This window comes from Synchiropus splendidus, chromosome 11 (genome assembly GCF_027744825.2).
Source record: "Synchiropus splendidus isolate RoL2022-P1 chromosome 11, RoL_Sspl_1.0, whole genome shotgun sequence".
Taxonomy (NCBI): Eukaryota; Metazoa; Chordata; class Actinopteri; order Syngnathiformes; family Callionymidae; genus Synchiropus; species Synchiropus splendidus.
This window is the reverse complement of record NC_071344.1, coordinates 18,821,715-18,840,876: the sequence shown is the minus strand read 5'-3', so window position 1 is coordinate 18,840,876 and position 19,162 is coordinate 18,821,715. Positions and strand designations below refer to the sequence as shown.

The window sequence follows — 19,162 nt, the reverse complement described above, 5'->3', positions numbered from 1 at the left end:
AAATCAGTGGGTGCTCTCTAAATGAGCGCTGAAGTCTGTATTCACAACAGAGAAGGTGTTAGCGCTGCACTTGTGTAACTGAACTTGACACAGAGGAATGTGGACGACGCAGAGTTCAAGTGTGTGTTCTAAACTCATCCTAACGCCTCGATGAGTAACGAGCACACCGACAAGTCCGCTTCCGAAGCACAACGGGCGGCGGACACTCAGGAGCCGTCAACAAGAGCAAGTGTGGAAGAACTGTCACAGCGTCTTCTAATCACATTAGAGAGGAAACGTTGCTCGATAAAGCAACTTGACACCCATGGTTTGCAGCACACAGCAACTGAGACAGTTCTGGAGAGAAACACTTAAACTAAACTACTACTGTTGAGTAGTAGTGTAGTGGTGTAACGGAATATCTTGTCGTTTGTCACAATAAAAAGAGAACTGTTTGAGGCTGGCAAGACTAACAAAGAGCAGCGGAGTGTCATCATACTACTATAAAACGACGACATGACAATGGTTCTCATTCCTGTAACTTTGGGGCAGTTAAAGCAGCGAGGTGTTGAGCAGGGGAGTTGCCCCGGGGCAGACTCAGGACACTCATCTGTCTAACTTGAAACCCCTGCACTCTTTATTTTGACTGGTGGCCCACGACCTCAGATGAGAGGTGCCAAACAGACGTAAGAATGATGTTGATTTTACAAGAACATCTAAACTATCTACAAAATGATCAGAAGATTTTCATTAAATAATCCATAATTATCAGTGTGATAGGGAAAAAAGTGCCTCTCTTATGGGACAACTCTCATCTGAATCCTTCAACAACGTGTGTGTGTGTTCCCGCATAAATACAAACAGGGAATCTCCAGAAATGGGAAATCTAAACAGCAGAAGCGAGTCAAAAGTTGAGCAGCTCTTTTTTGATCAAGTCTTATTCTAATGTAGAAACAACAACTCACTCGCACAGCAGAATCCCGTTTTCCAGACCTCCTCTAAAATTCTTGTCACCAAAACAGCGTCCCGTCACGGCCTGTGGAGGAAAGAAAGATCCAATGGTTAACAATTGCAAAGATATCACTGATAGTCATGAATGATAAAACACCTCGGCTCATCTGTCCACGAAAGTCCCTCGCATCTGAAGAGCGGATGTCCACCTATCAAGTCCTCCTCTGGTTAGTGGCGCTAAACGCTAACAAGCTTGACTTAAGCTGCCATCATCCTGAGAGAACCGCTCAGACCCGCTAATATGTAGTGACAGGGGATTTAACCGGCAACAACGGTTCTTCTCAGGAGGAGTGTTTGGATGAGAACTATGCAGTGCAGTTGTAGTGGACCAATGATGAGGCAAACATGTTTGAGTGGAGATTTAAATAAGTCCATTAAAAAAAGATGAGGAGAACAGTGAGACTTTCTGTAATGAGAATATTGCAGTTTCTGTTATTGCAGTATTCTTTAGCTCTCATTGTCAAAGAAAAACATTTCAGCATAGTTGTCGGAGATGAAGATGATGGATGCCTGATTTGTTCAAGTTTAGAATCAGAGAGGATTACAAAAGAGCTGAGCCAAAAGCTACTCTCCTGATATACTCATCTCCCTAGTCGTACTGAAAACAAGATGTGTTCAACTGGTTCAGTTACGATGTGGCAGTGGACAGTGGTGTCCCTGGAGATGCTCATCAATCTCTCCACAGTGGACTACTACAATAGCTCTACCATGGGTTTCGACGGACGCCTGAGCAGAGGACCATGATAAGGGACCAAACCCACTCCATGTTCACGTCATCCGCCATTCAGCTGCAGAAACCTTCCCTGGAATGTGCTGACTGGAGCAGAAGTGAGCAGCTCCTCATCACCAATGACTGTTCCAGTAGGAATCTGAACTAGAGTCACAATCTGCTTTCACCAAGCAGAGGACAATGTCAATGGAGGACACAACAATAGCTGATAGAATTAGTACTCGACAAAGACAGATGGGTGAAGAAATGGATGCACGAGTCCAACACAAGAACTGTTGCAGGTATGGCAACAATGTTTGACCAGAGATTAATGTTGGGCTGACCACCATCATCCATCTCTCAGGTCAGTTGCTGGAAAGTTCTGCTGTGCCACTATCAAAGTGAGGAATGTGTCGCTGTTGTTGTTTGCTGAGGAATGTTGCCACTATTGTTTGGCAAACAATTCAATAATGCTGAGCTGAGCCTTTCCCTTCCCTTCCAGTGCAGCAGCTCACGTCAAACACACTCATTCCCATGGAATCATGGAGCAGACTCACACTGTCAAAGACAGCTTTATGAAGCTGGATCATCTGCTCTAAGTCTTTCCAAAGACCTGTCCAGCATCTCTTCACTGACAATGAAGGCACAAGGTCCCGGAGACTCAAACAATGTGATCAAAGCGGACATTTCACCGGTGACTCACAAGACTTGATGAACAGTGAGTCGGCCATGAAGCAAACAAGCTAGAGTAGCAGGATTTAGCATCTCAGTTCTGATCAAAAACAGGATCACGCAAACATTCAGAAGTATCAAAGTAAAACTGCTCTGGCACTGAAGTGGACAGCAGCTGCCAAACTCCTCCATAAATATTTGAAATGCTCTCCTCTTAATTAAAACTGGGATTAGCAGCAAAACAGAACAAACAGTTGAAATGCCCAGATTAGTTTCCTGATAGTGGGAAGTTTGAGGGTCCCCCACGCTGATGAAAGGTTCATCCAAGGGTCAGGAGTTAGAGCCAACAATCAATCATCCTGATCTTTTCACAGGCTGCCGCCACACAGAGATGCTCCTTTGTGGCTGCATCATTTGTCCGCTGTGTTGAAGGGTGGACTGAGGAACGATGCCACAACAAGAAGCTCAGTCGTCCAAACACAACTGACTCATCTACGCTGAATAACTTCCATATAAGCATTTCAAATGAGACGACTATTGCACGGCTGTTCCAGCAGAGTTCCAAAAACGAGGAAGACTGAGTAGAAGAGTTGGACACAGAAAAGAGCCTGTTGGCTTGTTAGAAACCAGTTAGATGAACCACGGAGCTTCTACATAAGGGCCAGGAGAGGGTCCAGAAGACATGTTTTTAGGACAATGTGAAGAGCCTAGTGCAGAAAGACTTGAGTCATCATCATGTGAGAGCAACATGGCTATAGATTCCGAGGGAGACTAATTTCACAAATGTTCACAATTATGTTCAGCAAATAGTACATGGAGGGTCTCTGCAACAAGTCCTCCATCATCTCCACACTTGATCCCCCCATGACATTGTCTGTGTGTTCTCAAAGTAAGAAAATGCCAGGTGCTCAGGATGAAGTACATTCATGCTCCTAAAACATGGTCTCTTTTATTTTAACAGCTGCAACATCAGCGGCCAGTGCACCAGGACAAACATGAGATGATATCAGTGACTGAGGACAGAACCAGGACCACGTCAGGGCCAAGACCCATGACAGAAACTCTCCAGGAGCTCTCCAAAGGCCACCATGAAGGAGACAAAATAGAGGTTCCTGATGATTTACTGTAGTACAGGGTGACACGTCGAGAGTTGAGTGTCCTCAAACACAGTGAGGGCTGCAGCAGTTCCAGAGTCAACTGAGAACAGGAACACGAGAAAGACACAAACAGACACAAACCTAAACCAAGCCTAAAAATGTTAAAACTGACTGACAAGATTACCTGAAAAAGATGCACTACATTTTCCACGCCTGTTTCTGGAGCCATAATGGTAAGTGCATACTATACAGCCACAGAAAGGTGTTTTTGCGCTCGGGATGAAATACTCGAAACACCAAGTTTCGAGATACGAGACTATGACATCACTTTCAAAAAGCAGTCCTTTGGTCAAGACGATTTTCTGCTTTACTCGCATCATTGAACTGACGTGTGACATTTAAGGACATATGAGTTTGTGGCTTTAATCTGTGGTCTTCAGAAGCGTGTGGTAATAGACTTAGACTAGACTTTATTGATTATTGGGATGACTCCCTCCAGGAAATTTACATCATCAAGAGCCACAATCACCAGTTAGGCGTGAAAGCTTCACTTATTCTGCTGACAGTGTCACAAAGTTTTCATTGTACCGACACCGTTCAAACACAAAAACCTGCTCAGTCGGGAATCGAGTGCCATCACATTTCTTGAACGCGTGACTCATAGTTCCCAAGACATTCCAGGATTTGTCCCAAAAGGACATCAGAATGTAACCATGATCTAAATGGCTTGCAGGTCCCCCATATTACCACAAAGGCAGAAAATAATCTGGCTGGAAAAAACAGCACTGAATGAATCAGGATTAACATTTCCAGGCAGTGACACCTGTGCTGTCTTCAGTTACAAATGCTCCTCTGCGGTGAGGCGTGTTGTCATTTAAGCAACGTCAACCCTCTTTCCAGACTCGGTCTCAGACACATCAACAAATCACACTCAGGTCTGTCAGCTGCACCGCTGTTCTCAACGTCACACTGGTCTCCGGAGACTCACTTGGTGGGGGTAAAAATGAAATGAGGAGCTCTGAAGACACGTCTGCTGCTGTTACTGTCCAGCCCGTAAATCCTGGAGACCACCAGGAAGTGTGTCACGTGCGAGGCCACATTTCCAAGTGTAATAATGGGCTGCAGGTTTACAGTTAGCTAATCATAACACGCTCTGAGGACGATCTGACGAGTGACGAGTGACTGAAGGTGGCGCTCTCAAGGACTGTCAAATTTGGAATGTACTACAAGCCACTGTATTTGCTGTATAACAAAAATGTATGAAGCACTTTCAACAATAATATTGTAAAGGTGTTCATGTGTGGTTACTGCAGGAGTAGTGGCAGTGGATGCCTCTCAGTTGACTGTAGACTGTCAGAACAGACCAGTCGATGAACAGTCTCCTGTTCATTTGTGTGCCTCCTTGAAGGACGTGCGCTCAGCGATCAGTAAGAGGTTCCGAGGACAGCCATATAAAAGACTTCAAAGAGTCTTCAGTGATGACAAAGCATGCTGACATGCATGACAGTTCTCAAACCAAAAAGCAGGAGTGAGATACAAAGCAGGTGTGATGAACACATAACTGTATCGCGATGATGCAGCTACAGATGAGGGGTTGACGATCAGCAGAGAGAATGACAGTTCGCTTGACTGGAAACAAGAACTTCCTCAGGGAAACTGGAGATGAAACACTCAAACAGGACAGAAACTGGGAGAGAAAGCCAGAAGAAATTCTGTTCACCAGTAGCAGCTCAGGTTTCCTCCCTCATGTCTCCGCCAGACTTGATAGGTCCATACTTGGTTCAACAACCTTGCTCGAATTCAAAGAATCCATTTGAAAGCTAAATGTTAGCATTCCACACCCGTTGTGCCCATTTCCACTCTGATTAGAAGAGCAGTGTTTGGCTTGTGGATAAGCCTGTGTGCTACAGCCCCCCCAGACTTTCTTCTGGGTCTCTTTGAGGATGGACGTGGCCTTGAGCTGGAGGACAGAGTGTTGGCAAGAGGATGACTTGGCTGCCATTGGAGATACATGCTGTTAGAGGAGCTGAGTGTGTGTGTGTGTGCAGACCTTTTTGCTGGTCCCCACATGGTTAAGCCTTAATTTGAGGGTTAGAACTTCATAATAACTGGGTCATTATAATTGGGTTTCAATTTGGTTCTGGGTCGTGGCGCGTTTTGGAAGATTAGGTGTAGGGGAAGAGGCAGGGGAAAGGGTTATGGCAATGAGAGGTCCTCACTAAGATAGCCAAATAAGTCTGTGTGTTAGAGATCCATAGTTTCGTCAGATCTCCATCACGGTAGACGAGCACATGATGCGCTAAGCAAACCATAATCCTCAAAGGACACACAAAAGAAGACAGTTTCTGTGTCCAAAACAAGAACTAAGAAACGCATTAGCAGCCATGTCATTAGACCAACAGTGTCATTCCGGCTTCAAACCAAAGCTTCTGGTGAATCCGACGACTCTACAGTAATGTTTCGGGATCAAAAGCTCGTTTTGTTTTGTCTTCTGCACATTAGCTAAATGAAAGTGAGCTCTGCTGCAGCAGGCCTCTCATACCTAGCGGGATTTCAGCGACACCCCTCCCACCCACAGCTCAAACAAAGAGCCTCCGTGTCAACACCCGCTCACTGAGCTTAGCTTCCTAAGAAGAGGGGCTTTTCCAAGGGTCTCTGCAGGTCTCCAATATCCTGCTCACTTCAGCCACCCTGAGGCTGACGGGAAACGGCCAGTGCCGGAGACCAACCTCAAGTCCCAGTCAGACACTCTGACGCCCGGCACAGAACAGGGGGGAACTCCGACTTAACACCCGGCTTTAATTAGGAGACTTCCAGAAGAAGGGAAACCTGCGGACGAGATCACATCACTGCAGGAGGTCAGCGGACACATCTGCGGGACGGTGGTGTTTATGGGCTGAAATGTGTTGATGTGTGAGGGAGACACGTCAAACAAGAAGTCATACGCTGGCCTAAGACACGCTGCTAATGATGTCGCCCCTTCTACCCGCCTCACACTGATTCCTTTGTGTCTGCTGCATGATGAAGGCCCTCACTGCTAACACTGATCACGATCACAAGTGTCTTCGAGGTGCTAAGATAAGCAGGAGAGCTCGGTGAAGTACATTCCGCTCTGAACAGTAACCAGGCAACCGACCCCGGAGCTAAACCAAAGGATGCTCAATCTACATTGCAGCCAGACAAACTCATGGTATCGTTCACACGGACACGAACCACAAAGACAACACAAAGAGTCAACCCCGGAGCACCACCAGGGTGTGTTTGCAGCCGCCAGTAGTATAGGTGTCATGTGGTGCTGATCACAGAGATAAGGTTGCATAAGAGGGAAATAGAACTGTCAGCAGGGCCAGTTCAGAGGAGGACCCACCACAGACCAGGTGACTTCACACTGTGACCGCACCATAACAACTTCAAGAGGGTTTGATAAGGGTTTCTGTGGAACTCAGGCACCCTCAGTCACCCCAGGAAACCCTGTCTGTCAGTCCACGTTTCAGGCAAGCTGTTTAGGAACCAGAGGAACAAGGTCACGCTGAATCCAAATATGCAGGCATCCTGCTATTGTGCTTCTCTGTGGAGGTTCAATGAGTTATGATGGGGTTCTGGGAGCTTTAGTAGGTCCTCCTATAGCGGTGCAGCTGCAGGTTTAAGACCCACAACAGATCTTGTCTAAATGCCTAAGCTGTGACCAAGAGAAAGTGTTAATCAGCTCAACTACCTGCTCATCATCTCTTCACAAACACGTACCAACTTCATCTCGCTGTCATGACTCCGCCCATGTGGGAATGGCAGTATTCCAATGGATGAGAGATTAACGTGAGCGCTGTAATAGGGATTTAAATTCTGTACAGTTTCACAACAGTAATCACAGAATATCTGTCCGGCTTCGTTAGCGGAAGCTTAGACTTTTCTCAGATTGCATAAGATGCTTAGTAGATGCTTGAATATAATCATACACAGGACTCTGACATTCCTCTACTGAGTGTGTAGACCGGAGGAGGGGAGCTAGGCTGGCTGCAGAGCCACATCAGGAGCTAGGAATGTGGCGGAAGCCAAAACATGGAACCAAACCTTCTTCAACTCAGGTGTGAACCCGATTAGTCCCCAGAGAATTCTCTAAGCGTAATAAAACAGAAGCATGAAGCAGCCAGGTGGCTTTGTATTTGGGTTGCTCTTGAACACCTTAAGAAGACGGCCCACACACTACTGCCAAGGAGTGCACAATAGACCTCACTTCCCACACCACTCACTAGAACAAAGAGAATCACGCCGAGCCAAAGCACGCTGCGTGTTGGAAAAGAAAGGCTGTTTGGGATAGCAGCTAGCTACAGTGTGTTAAAACAGCAACGTCATCATTTGTGCAGCCGAGTCTGATCCAGGACACATCCCACACCAGGCGTTCTTGTTTTGTTCCAAACTTCCTCTAACTTAGATTCAACTCTGGCTCCAAGCCACATCACTTTTTATCCACCATGTGAAAGGAAGGAAACAAGACATTTCCGGAGCTGAAGTAAGAAATACGGCCGGAGACAAAGAGCTTCAGAATAGGTTGAGAATCTCGGAGCGGAGGTCATCATTTTTGTTTTGTCCATGCTCAATGCCAAAAAATATTCCTGCACCTGCTTCCATTCGCTGCAAGAATACCTTCAGCTCAACATGAATTTTATTTTCCACTTTTTGAGTTGTTTTCTCCCTGAGTTCCAAGGTCATGTTGAAGTTCAGAGGTCCGGGTGTTCCTATCCAGGACAGATCCTGGACTCAGCTTCTCCTTTGGAGAGAGAATCCGTCAATTTTCAACATTTTTAAAGCACATTATTGTGACTATTCAAACAATCTAAAACACATTTCTTATTCTTTTCTATTCCCTCATTTCGTGATGGACTAATCTGAGCAATGAAAGTTATCAGACATTCGCATCTGTGATGACATATATCCAAACAGAACTAGTATGTATTCTTTTTTTAAAGAAGTATGTATTCTTTTAAAGAAGAGAAGTGATTTTAAGGTGCATTTCTTAACAATCATCTCTGACAGCAAGGTTGTTTTATAGGGGCTCATAATCCTGCAGCTCCTTCTCCTTTTATCCTCCAACTCGGTTTGATGTTCGTCCCACACCACTCTGTGTATCACAGAAATCCTCCAGAGTGGAGCTTTTTAATTTGCATGCTGTGTTATGAACATGTGTGTTCCACTCTGAGACTAAATGTCCTTCACTAACCTGATTTCAAAAACCCACCAGCACTAACGATCTGTGTTTACATGTGGAATTAAAATGGACAAAACCAGATGTTAATTACAGTCCAGCAGATAAGCGGGTCAGCACAGCACAACAAGCTATGTCAATGTGATGACAACACGCCCCCCTACGGAGGGGGAGCAGTCGGCTCACCCCAAAAAGTGGGAGGTGCAGGTGGTGGGATTAGAGAGGATTAGAGTTTATCCCTGCTACCAGCCAAGAGAGTGAGTAACAGCACTTAAATGGATGAAGCTGTCAACAAAACAAAAAAAATCTGATCACATTATTTCACTGTGGTGGTGAAACAACTGTTGAAGAGTGTGGCAGAACACCACCATATGACCAGGGTCTGATCCACCCGTGAGAACATTCTGAGGACAAAATGACCCGACAAGACAACACATTCATGTTTCATGCGCTAACTTGAGGACTGCTCAAGACTCCAACCCAGACTGGAGTAGGAGCTCTTTCAGCAGTTGTTGTTGAGTCCAGTGCCCCTGCTGGCAGGTGTAGAACTGAGCATGTTGATGAGGAGCCACAGAATCACCAACTGCCAGCATTAGTGCATTCTAAAAAAATGACATGACACTCAATAACATGTGGAATGAATAGTGTCAGAGATTGGATCATGTTTTAACCAACATAGGGACAAATGGAACTGACATACTGAGAGAGCTGTCACGCAGAGGCAGATCTAACACAGGAAAAACAATCCTTGTTTGAGCTCCAAAGAGTTTCATCTGAAGCTAGCTTTGTATTTCATGTTGAAGTAATAGTTTTACCACATGCATTCATGAGAGGAATTAAAGGTCTGCATCCACTAAAATGCTCCATTAGTTTAAGACTCATGACTTCAATGCAGGTCAGGGACTACAGTCAGTGTGGAATGGTTTGAACTCACATCTCCCCTCAAATGAATCACTGCTAACAAATAACTCTGAGACTTGTGGCCCTGGGGCTGGTCCAGAAGTGAGTCAGCATCAGAAGGCCCCGGCATGCTAGAAGCAAGTGCTTCTTCGTGTCTGACCTTCCGATAACGGAGCAGAACCTTTCAGAGGAGATAGAGAGAACAACAGTATGTATGTCAATGCAACAACGAAAGGCAGATATAAGTCTTTTCAGTGGCTTTGGTCTAGAGTGTTGAAATATATATACAGTATAAACTACGCACGACACACTGACTACAGGGGAAGCCTAGATACGCTTGTGAACAGCAGTTCAGAGTCCACCGCTAAACATCTCAGAGAACATGAAGCTTAGTTTACGTAACAAGTCAGCAGTCCAGCGTTGACAAACCCACATGTGACCTACAAGTGTGTGAGTTGTACTTAGTGGTGTGATGGATGTAAACTCCAGCCAGCGCTGTGATAAAACACTTTACCAGAACAAAGCCACACAACTCTCTCTGTATCTTTACTCAGTGACTAGGTCTAAGTTAGAAATCCATCTTCATGCCTTGAAGATCTAAAACCATTACTTCACAGAAGAGCCCAATGTTAACAGCTAAAGCTGCAGATGAGAACTTTTAAAGCCCACTTCATCATTTCAGTGTCAGACTGAACTGAGAAGTTGAAACCTGAGTAACATATTTGTGTACTTCAGGACAAATTGCCAGATATTTATGAGGGAACTGTGGGAAGACAGTTTTACAGTACGACTTGTGTTAACACAGCATTTACAAGGTGAATGGCTCCCCGTCAGTCAAGTGTACTCTCAAATAAGCGTGTAGCAACTTGCCAGACCACCAACACTTCACACCCTTGTCCAGAAAACACACATATTTTTCACTCCAGATCTGCTCCTGTATTAAAGCACAGCCTGGGGAACTGTAGTATATCTCAACTCTGCACTCGCACTACAATCATTTGAGGAGGTTCAAGACGCGGTTCTCCCTCAGCCGAAGTTTCATACAGTCAGAATGAGCCCAGCTCCCAGAGGAGACAGTCAAAACTGGGAAACCAGCTCAGCCTGATCTGACCCAATTAGATCCGTCCCCTGGACACACAGCACCATTAGTCCCTGTCCTCTCTCACACGATCCCAATTGTCTACTAAGATCTGTTCCACATAGTAGGAACCAGGACCAATCATACAAACAACAAGACACAATAACGCAGTGAGGCAAGAATAACTGTCGAATGTGTTACATGTATTTAAGCCTCACGATTGAGAAGCCAAGAGGGAGCCCCCTGTTGGAGATACACAGTACCACACGGTAGTCTACTGCTGAACAGGATAACTATTCTCACGCAAGTCCTGCTGTGTCATCTGAAATGATTTGTCTTTATTTGACAGACAGGAGACACACACACACGTGTAGAGCACACCCTGACATCCTTCCACACACTGGAGAGATCATGTGTCTCAGCTGACCCAGAAGAGCTCGATGGGGTTTCTAGAGAGAGAGCTGGGGCTCTTCACCAGGACTGCTGCCCATGCGACCTGAACTGACACATAACCTTATGACCAATGGTCTCCTGCAGGTCAGACTGCAGTTAGCACCTGAGTGGATCATAAGTTTGTATAAGTCTGAACAAACAGAAAAGCCTGTTCATCTCTGTTTATTCTCTCAGGGATTAGCATAATTCAGGAAACCTATTCAATTGATTTGTATTCAGATAAAGCTAATAGCTTTTAGCTGGAAAGTGATCAAGCATGTGATGTAGTGTCCGAACACAGCATATGTTCCTCTCCAGTGCTGGCAGCAGTTTTCAATTCTTGTGTGGCAGCAGATGGAAACACGAGTTTTCAGCTTCACAGCAGAGAGTGACTGAGCAGAACTGGCAGAAATCCCATGCTACCACAATTACAGAGAGTGTGTCGCAGCAGTGTGAGGCCTGCCACTGCTGACCGCTCGCTTTGCTGTCGATCCTCTCACACCTGAAGATGATGCCGTCACGCTTCCATCACCACAATGACACTGACAACAAAAGTTCACCCAACTGCAGACTCTTCACCAGATCACAACCAGACGTGTTACCACCGTCTGGTACACGAGTTGCACAAGTCATCAACAGAGCAACAGAGACCACCATGGAGAGTTGAGGAAGCAAAGCTAGTCTTATGTTGCTGACTTCTATCCAACAATGCAGAGCTGCAGTCCAGACAGTGAGGACAGTATAAATCGGTGCAGACCAGTGCCAGGATTCATGTTGTCAGGATCAGCTGCAGTAAACAGTGAAAGCAGGAACACTTGATTGATAGATCTGGAGCTTTATGTGAAGGAGGTGGATTAACTGTGTCTTAGAGAGGTAAACATGTATGGTGTGTATCTTGCTGCCAAATCTGTCATCAGGGGGCTTTGCAGAAGTTGCACGACGTATTTGAGCTAAAAGCTACAAATTCAGAGGAAAAGCCCAGGGTTGGAAAATATGACGAAACTGGAGAATCTTGGGAAAGTTTGAGAATGTTGCCATCAAAGAGAGTCCTGAAAGAAAACAACCTCAACTGCACAGTATCTTCTGAGTGTGGAGTGCAAACCTGTCTTTTTTTAAAGGAGAAAATCGGACCCCAGTGGTGGAGGACGTCTGACTCATCTTTAATGTGTGAAAGAGAGTGCAGCATCACTGGTGAGCTAGCGCACGCTTCCCAGGCAAGTGTCTCTAAAAAGGCTCACATGCTTCCCATTGACATTCAGCAGGCTGTGCACTAGGCATAGTATGATACCAAAGTGACAAATTACAGAAGTGGGCAACTGTTCCGTACATCATGGTCATTATGTTAGTGTTTTGAAGAATTAGCACATCACATTTTTTTGTGTTCACTAACGTGGAAAATGCTCACGCAACTGGTCAAAGATTCCACCTGAATCAGCCACACTACTGTCTTGTTTAAGTGCCTCAGTGAAATCCGCTCCCTTTTCTGGAGCTTGGAACTCGAGCGCTTCCCTGCACGGCTAGGAGGAGACAGAAGGCATCTGCTCCGATTAAAGGGATCACATCGCCAGGATTAGTGATTAGCATCTTACTTTCAGGGATTTCTCATTTCAGTGAGAGATTGACTGAGTGAAGCCGTGCAGCGTGGATTTACATGTTGGCAGAGAAAAGTCTTCGTTTCATAGTAAACACAGCCACATGCAGAATTAAAGACCTGGTGTTGGCTCAAGAGAGCGGCTCATGTTTGCACTCACTGTTACCCACGGCAGCAGATGAACATATTTGGGACCTGCATTCAGATGGAATGGTCGTGAGGAACATAATCGGAGCCACTTGTGCTACATGACTTTGAAATAATGTAAAACCTCGGCAGCCTCAGAATGAAAACGTGAATCCGGTCTCTCAGACTGGAGCAGCTGTGGAGATTGCACTGCACTTTGGGACAGTGATGTGACGACAGATTATAAACCATCAGGAATACTTTAGTAATCATCAGGAAATTGGATAATCTGGCTAATGAATGTCATTTTAGGATAATTGCCTGGCGTCTCGTCTGGTTCAAAAGGCTGACCCCCTGGTGATGAAAGTGAAAAGACTTCAGTGTGAACCAGTGCTTTGGGCCGTGCAGTTCATGTGCAGTGTCTCATTCCTGTTCCGGACGTCTGGAGTTCCTTCATCTTGGATTACAAATCTGTGCAACCGTTTGCACGACCGTGGGAACAGACTTAAACATGCAATTGATATGAGTATGAAGCGGAGCTACTCTCAATCACAAATCAAAGACATTATTGCACAGTAACTTTGAGTTCTCGTGTCATCAAAATTACTGCAAAATACCTTCATTGGCAAAGCAGAACTCAACCCAACATTAGAAGAGCACAATTGTAAACAAAGGGGGTTTTTCACCGTCACTGTCCTCTGTTTACCAGGCCATGGCACAAAATGATGTGGCTCTGCATCATATGACCTAGTCCCTAAAAAAAGAGGTGCATTTCAGGATGACAGTGCTGCGAAGACCACCTCAAAGTACTTCTGCTGCTCTTGACCTTAAATCAATATTGGAGCTGCCCAACTGTCAACAACATCCTGAAGGTACCGTTTCTCACATGAACCCACCAAGAGAAGCTCTTCGAAAGGCCTCTCACTGCTAATCCAGCCTTTTTTATTTCCTGCCCGTCATGTCAACAGAGAAGCTCTAACATTACTTGCTTCTTAATGAGACTTGATTGTGTTTTAATGATGCAACTTCTTTCGCTGCTCACTGACAGCATCTGCCTAGTCTCCCAGAGAGCTGATTAACTTCATTTCTTTTGATTCTCCTCCAGGAACAACGCACTTAACTGAGCATTTGAACCTCATCATTCACCGCGGTCTGTGGTCCACCACGTATTAGGAGCTCATCAGTACAGTAAGATCCTGCCCTCCGCTAAAGCTTCCCTGACGGACGCAGTTTTCCATGTCCTCAGAGTGGCTCATGCCAGTGGAGGGAAGAGACAGGTGAGATCGACTCTTCACACACCAGTCAACACATCAGTCAGCAGGAAGGAGTGACATCATGGAAGGATTCTTCCATGCATCGGCTCTCCAAACAGCCCGCAGCAGAAAAGCAGAAAGGTGCGCGGCGCCACATTTCAAAGCGTGTTGTGACAGACGGGATCAAACCCATCTTAGATTAGAGGTTTAAATGCTGAACAGACTTGAATTACATCCCTGACACTTTTGACAGATGTGCAATCATGTATCAAGGAAAACATCAGCCTGACAAAGCCTCACGATTAGCATCACTTCTCCTCCTGAGATATCAGAGAAACACCAAGCTCCCAGTCAGAACCTTTTCAAATCCTGAGAATAGTTTTCCATGCAGATCCTGGCACCATAGAGAGTCAATGAAATGAGGGGGAACACAGTACGGTCAACGTTCATGCTGACTGACTGCCAGACATCAATGGTGGATCTGACACTTTGTCACCTGGTGTATGTGTGTCGAAGGGAAGTGCAGTAAAGAAGCAGCAAAACATGTTTTCGTTCATTGAGCAAGATCACAGTTGCCACAAGTGGTCTCATCAAGTCTGGTCCTGTTTGCCACTTTAGCCGGAGATACAACATCTCATTCCATGCAGATTAGGTAAGTCCTTATTGTCAGCGCCTCACTTGGATATCCATCAACCACCTCACGCTGACTTTGGTGATCAAGTGTACACCTGACTGACTCCATGAGAGGCAGGACTTGTGCATGATCCATCCTGTCTTTACAAAAAGTGCTTTTACAGTTCAAATGTCACAAATAGAGCCGTGTTTGTTGCCTTCTTTTTAATGTGAACTACTGCAGATCTCTCTAGAATTATCTCACACACAGTCTTTTGAATCTATTGCGAGGTGTGAGTCAAAGGTCACCACAGTCTAGTTGCAGTGACAGTAACAGGGACCTCTGCCTATCAGCCACAGTGGAGAGGTTCTCGCTCTAACCCCCAGAGAAGCACTGTAGCTTGCTGAACAGAGAGCAAAAAAAAGAGCCAGCCTTCCTAGCGCCGCAGACGGCCTCAAGCTAGTGGACTACGATCAATCAAGACAACCAGTGGGAGGTCATCAAAGTTCAGACGAGTAAAACACCATCATTAGAGACGGTGTCACAGACAGGGTCGAGACAGACCTTTTGAAGCAAGACAAATGCGACTCAGACAATGCGAAATGAAATTCACCTTTAAACACTGCAGTTTTCTCACAAAAAAATGTCTCAAGTCAAGTGTGCTTGAATATTTTTCCATTCATATTAGGAGTGGGAATCTTTTACTATCTCACCATTCAGTTTACCAATAAGTTTTGGATTTTTGGGCCACAATTCAATTTTTTAAAAGATTTCCATTTCCAAAGTATTTTGTTCATAATGATTTGTGATCTGATTTCTAATCATGAGCTACTGCCAGCTGCTTTGCAAGACAGAATACAAGTACAGACATTAAAGTGTCTTTCACATGCATTACATTTTAAACACACATTTTAAACTGAGCAGGGGCTCAGTTGGAACCGCTGCATAAAAGCAATATCACATACTGCAAGTAACAAAAATGAAAGAGTCTCTATATATTAAAAAGTGAGTTAAACATGCTGCCTTTTAAATTCTGAGGAAAGTGCCGTCACGGGCGATCGTTCTTTTAGTCTCTTGGTGAAGCTGAAACACTGCGTGTGACTATGGAGCGTAAACCCCACTTCATGCAAATTCAAATATGAGTTCAAGCCAATAGGAGAGCTAGGAATGGACGTGGTGAATACTCATAAAAAAGGACATGCTTGTCAGGCATGAAACTGATTTTCAACAGCTAAAACTGGACCTTTGAATTATACTTTGACATTTTATTTCCAGAAATACCTCATGGAAAGCAGGTGTTTGAGAACAGACTCATAATATAAATCTAAAATCCAAATTAGAGCCGCTGACATGAACATGAACGAAACAACAGAGGGGCTGATGAGAACCTTCAGGTCCCGGAATGGAAGATGATGCAGCAGCAGAAGTCAGACACTGACGGATGCTCCTTCCCTTCACAATCCACTGACCTAACTCCGGATCTGTGAAACGAGCAGACAACAGGTGTGTGCGCTAGTGCGTGATGATATCAGCCCCACGGGAGGGCGCACAACAACAACGCGACATCAGATACGGACTCCACCGCTACCGCCCTGATCAGCTCCAGATTTTGGGTCACCGGTAGCTTTTTAAAGACCCGGCCCTAGAGGGACACTGAACCAGTTAGACATGCCTCAGATGAAGCCTGAGACTTGGACCGTTTCCCATGATGCAATGGATATAGCACTTTTATCCCAAACATAAGGAAAAAGTTTCAAAAACAAGCAGATGTGCCGCCGTATGTTATGGCTGCTGTGACTTGACACCCTTCTTTTACTGTCGCCTGGTGTAGTTACTTTTAACACGCATCAACACTGATGATGAATTTATATCACCAATGTCAACGTGAAGAAAGTTAAAAAATGGCTCAGGGTCCAGAGATGAGGGGGGTGAAGAGGAAAACACAGGCAGGATGGATAAAACATCACAGCTCTACATGACAGTAAAGGTTCCTGCGATGATAAGTCAGAAGTCAGAGATGAAGACACTGTGGTCGTCAGGTGGAGAGGTTTGGAGAGTTATGGATGGCAGATGTTTGGACATCTGGAGAGACCGTGTTGGACCAAGTATGTTGGAGATGACAATGACAACATTGAAGTCCACGATGGATGAGGGAAACTCTTTGGAACACACAAGGTAGCACCACCAAAATAACCCTACTGCAATAACAACACCATGGCTGGCCTCACTGCTGGTGTTGCCATGGCAACTCAAAGTTAGACTTCATTAGAGCTGACTTTAGAGAAAACACAAAAAGAATCATATGAGCCTCTGCTGCGACTCCGGATATATGTGAACTCAGCTAGTCCTATGTTCAGAATAAAGTTCAGCTTTTCATTCAACAGTGAATAATGACAGCTGGGGGAAGTTGAGACTATATCTCCTGAATTCCATTCAGCACATTACTGCACTGTTGCAAGGAGAAGACGAAATATCATGAGCAAAGAAACAAAGAGGACAGTGAAGAAAGCTTTGAGTTTCTGCCCTCAGATCAAGGAAACTTATCAGTGCAGATCCATTAAAAGCTCTAAATCAATCACCTCACCTGGAGCTCTTAAGAATCAGTTCAGAAGGCAGACGATTGGCCCTGACAACGGACCCCCAGCACAAAACCTGTGCGATTGTTGCGGGGGTGAAAATCCATTTCACGTGACGCATTCAACTGTGTGAGCCGAACAAGCTGCGGCAGCCGCTGCTGAGGCCCACAAACACGCAGCACTAGCAGTGTGCAGAAAGCGGCTTCATTACAGTTGTCCCAACAGAGATGGTGATTCGGGGAAGAAGGCTTGTAGCACAGCTGAGCGCAAGGGCTGATGAGTCGACTACAAGAAATGTGAACACCAAGATGCAGCATTGACAGGAACAAAGTCTCGTCTGGACTATAACTGATTTAACAGCGCTCTGGCTTTGTTATCTGAAACACTGGTGCACGTTTTAGAGGGCCACTTTTCCCACGCGCTGCCAGCGACCAGGAGACTTGACAGACTGCATCTGTTCCCTGGCCACGGATTCCTCAGTCAGAGTGTAAGGGAGCAGGAGCAGGAGCAGGTTTGTTTTAACCTCTAAAATCAACAGTGAATGACTAAACCTTCCTCTTAAACTCACATGGATTCAAATAAAATCGCTGCAGGGGTGATCGCTGCTGGCTCCCACTCTGACTGAACTTGAATGATTAGAGTGTATAAAGTTCATCCTTCTGCTCATTCTGAACTAGTTACTACCTCACTGACGTGTCACTGCTGGGTCATACTAGCACAACACCGAAAAAGTCAATGAACAAAACTATGCAAATGGTCACAAAAAGTTCAGGATTAAAGGAGAAAATGTTGAACACGTCTTGCATTATCTTGATAAACACATTTCAGTTGAGAAGCAATGACAAAGCAAATGCAGCGAGGAGGTATTTAAAGAAGCTGCAGATCAAAGCATGCTATAAAAACACGACGAGAGCGCGATGATGACTAGAGGCTCACCTCGATCCACCTCTGCGCCTCCAGGACGGCAGGGGACTCCGTCACCGGGTGATGCTGATGTCCGACGCCTGCCACCGGACCTGCCATTGACGGAGCCGCGGCTTCTGGGGCTTGAGAAACCTGCGATAGAAGCCGCTGTGAGCTCAGACTCCCAGAGAAGCCGCCTGCCTGTGCGCAGCGTGTTTACCTCTGACGGTGTGGGCGTGTGAGCACCGGAACCGCCGCTCCAGAGCGGCTCCTGCCGTCCAGTCCAGCAGGAGCAGGACACTTCCGGACACAGATCGGAAAATAAAACAGCAGTTTACCTACACCCGTAGGTAGACTCTGTGTGATGACATCACACAACCAAACCAAATGCTTGGAACGTCTCTACTGAATTACCCGTTAGTTTAACTCGGTCTTCTAAAACACTTACGGTCAAAATATTGGACCTAATAACGCTACTTGGTCTTGAAAAAAACATGACACCCTGATAGTCTCGCCTGTTTCTATGGTAGCGCGCGAGCGAAATAGCCTGAAACAACTAACTGTGTGGCTTGAAAATCGGTGCAATTCATAAATATAAGTTCATGTTCTAGCTTTTTATATGACACAATATCAGCAATAGTCTGTGAACTACCATTGTGAGCCCACATCTTTTCGGTCTCTCGCGCTTTTCTTGGCTCATTCACTTTACGAGCTAATAGGTAATGGGTCATTAACCGGAAATATCGCTGTCGGCTTGTCTTTTAAGTAAAAATAAAACACTTAGAAAATAAGTGTATGCCTCTGTCATGCTGACGTTCGTATAATCAATTTATTTTTAAAATGTACCTCCTAAAATAAAAGCACAACTTGTGAGGCTTTTATTGTGAAACCAGACGAGGCTAGTTTCCTGTAGCTGTTGTGGTTAGATCGGCTTTCATGCAGCAGACGACAGAAGCAGGATGATTCTCTCTCGCTCACTTACACACACCCACACAGTTATGATTTTATTCGATCAGAGCTAC

General features: G+C 45.3%; 1 protein-coding gene across 3 annotated transcripts in view; it reads right to left on the bottom strand.

Moving 5' to 3' along the window:
* LOC128766965 (LIM and calponin homology domains-containing protein 1-like) overlaps positions 1-18,844 on the bottom strand; it is a 44,493-nt gene extending 25,649 nt beyond the window's left edge. For 2 of the 3 annotated variants that reach the window (XM_053878593.1, XM_053878594.1), the window contains exons 1-4: positions 18,793-18,844; positions 18,361-18,440; positions 18,174-18,293; positions 945-1,015 (exon numbers count right to left, since the gene is read on the bottom strand). In XM_053878593.1, coding sequence (XP_053734568.1) covers positions 945-1,015; positions 18,174-18,293; positions 18,361-18,440; positions 18,793-18,808 — 287 coding nt within the window. In that variant the 5' untranslated portion in view covers positions 18,809-18,844. Of the gene's footprint in view, positions 1-944; positions 1,016-16,049; positions 16,061-18,173; positions 18,294-18,360; positions 18,441-18,792 lie in introns of those variants that run through there. The other variant, XM_053878597.1, reaches the window with a different exon arrangement.
* Between the last annotated feature and the right edge of the window lie 318 nt (positions 18,845-19,162).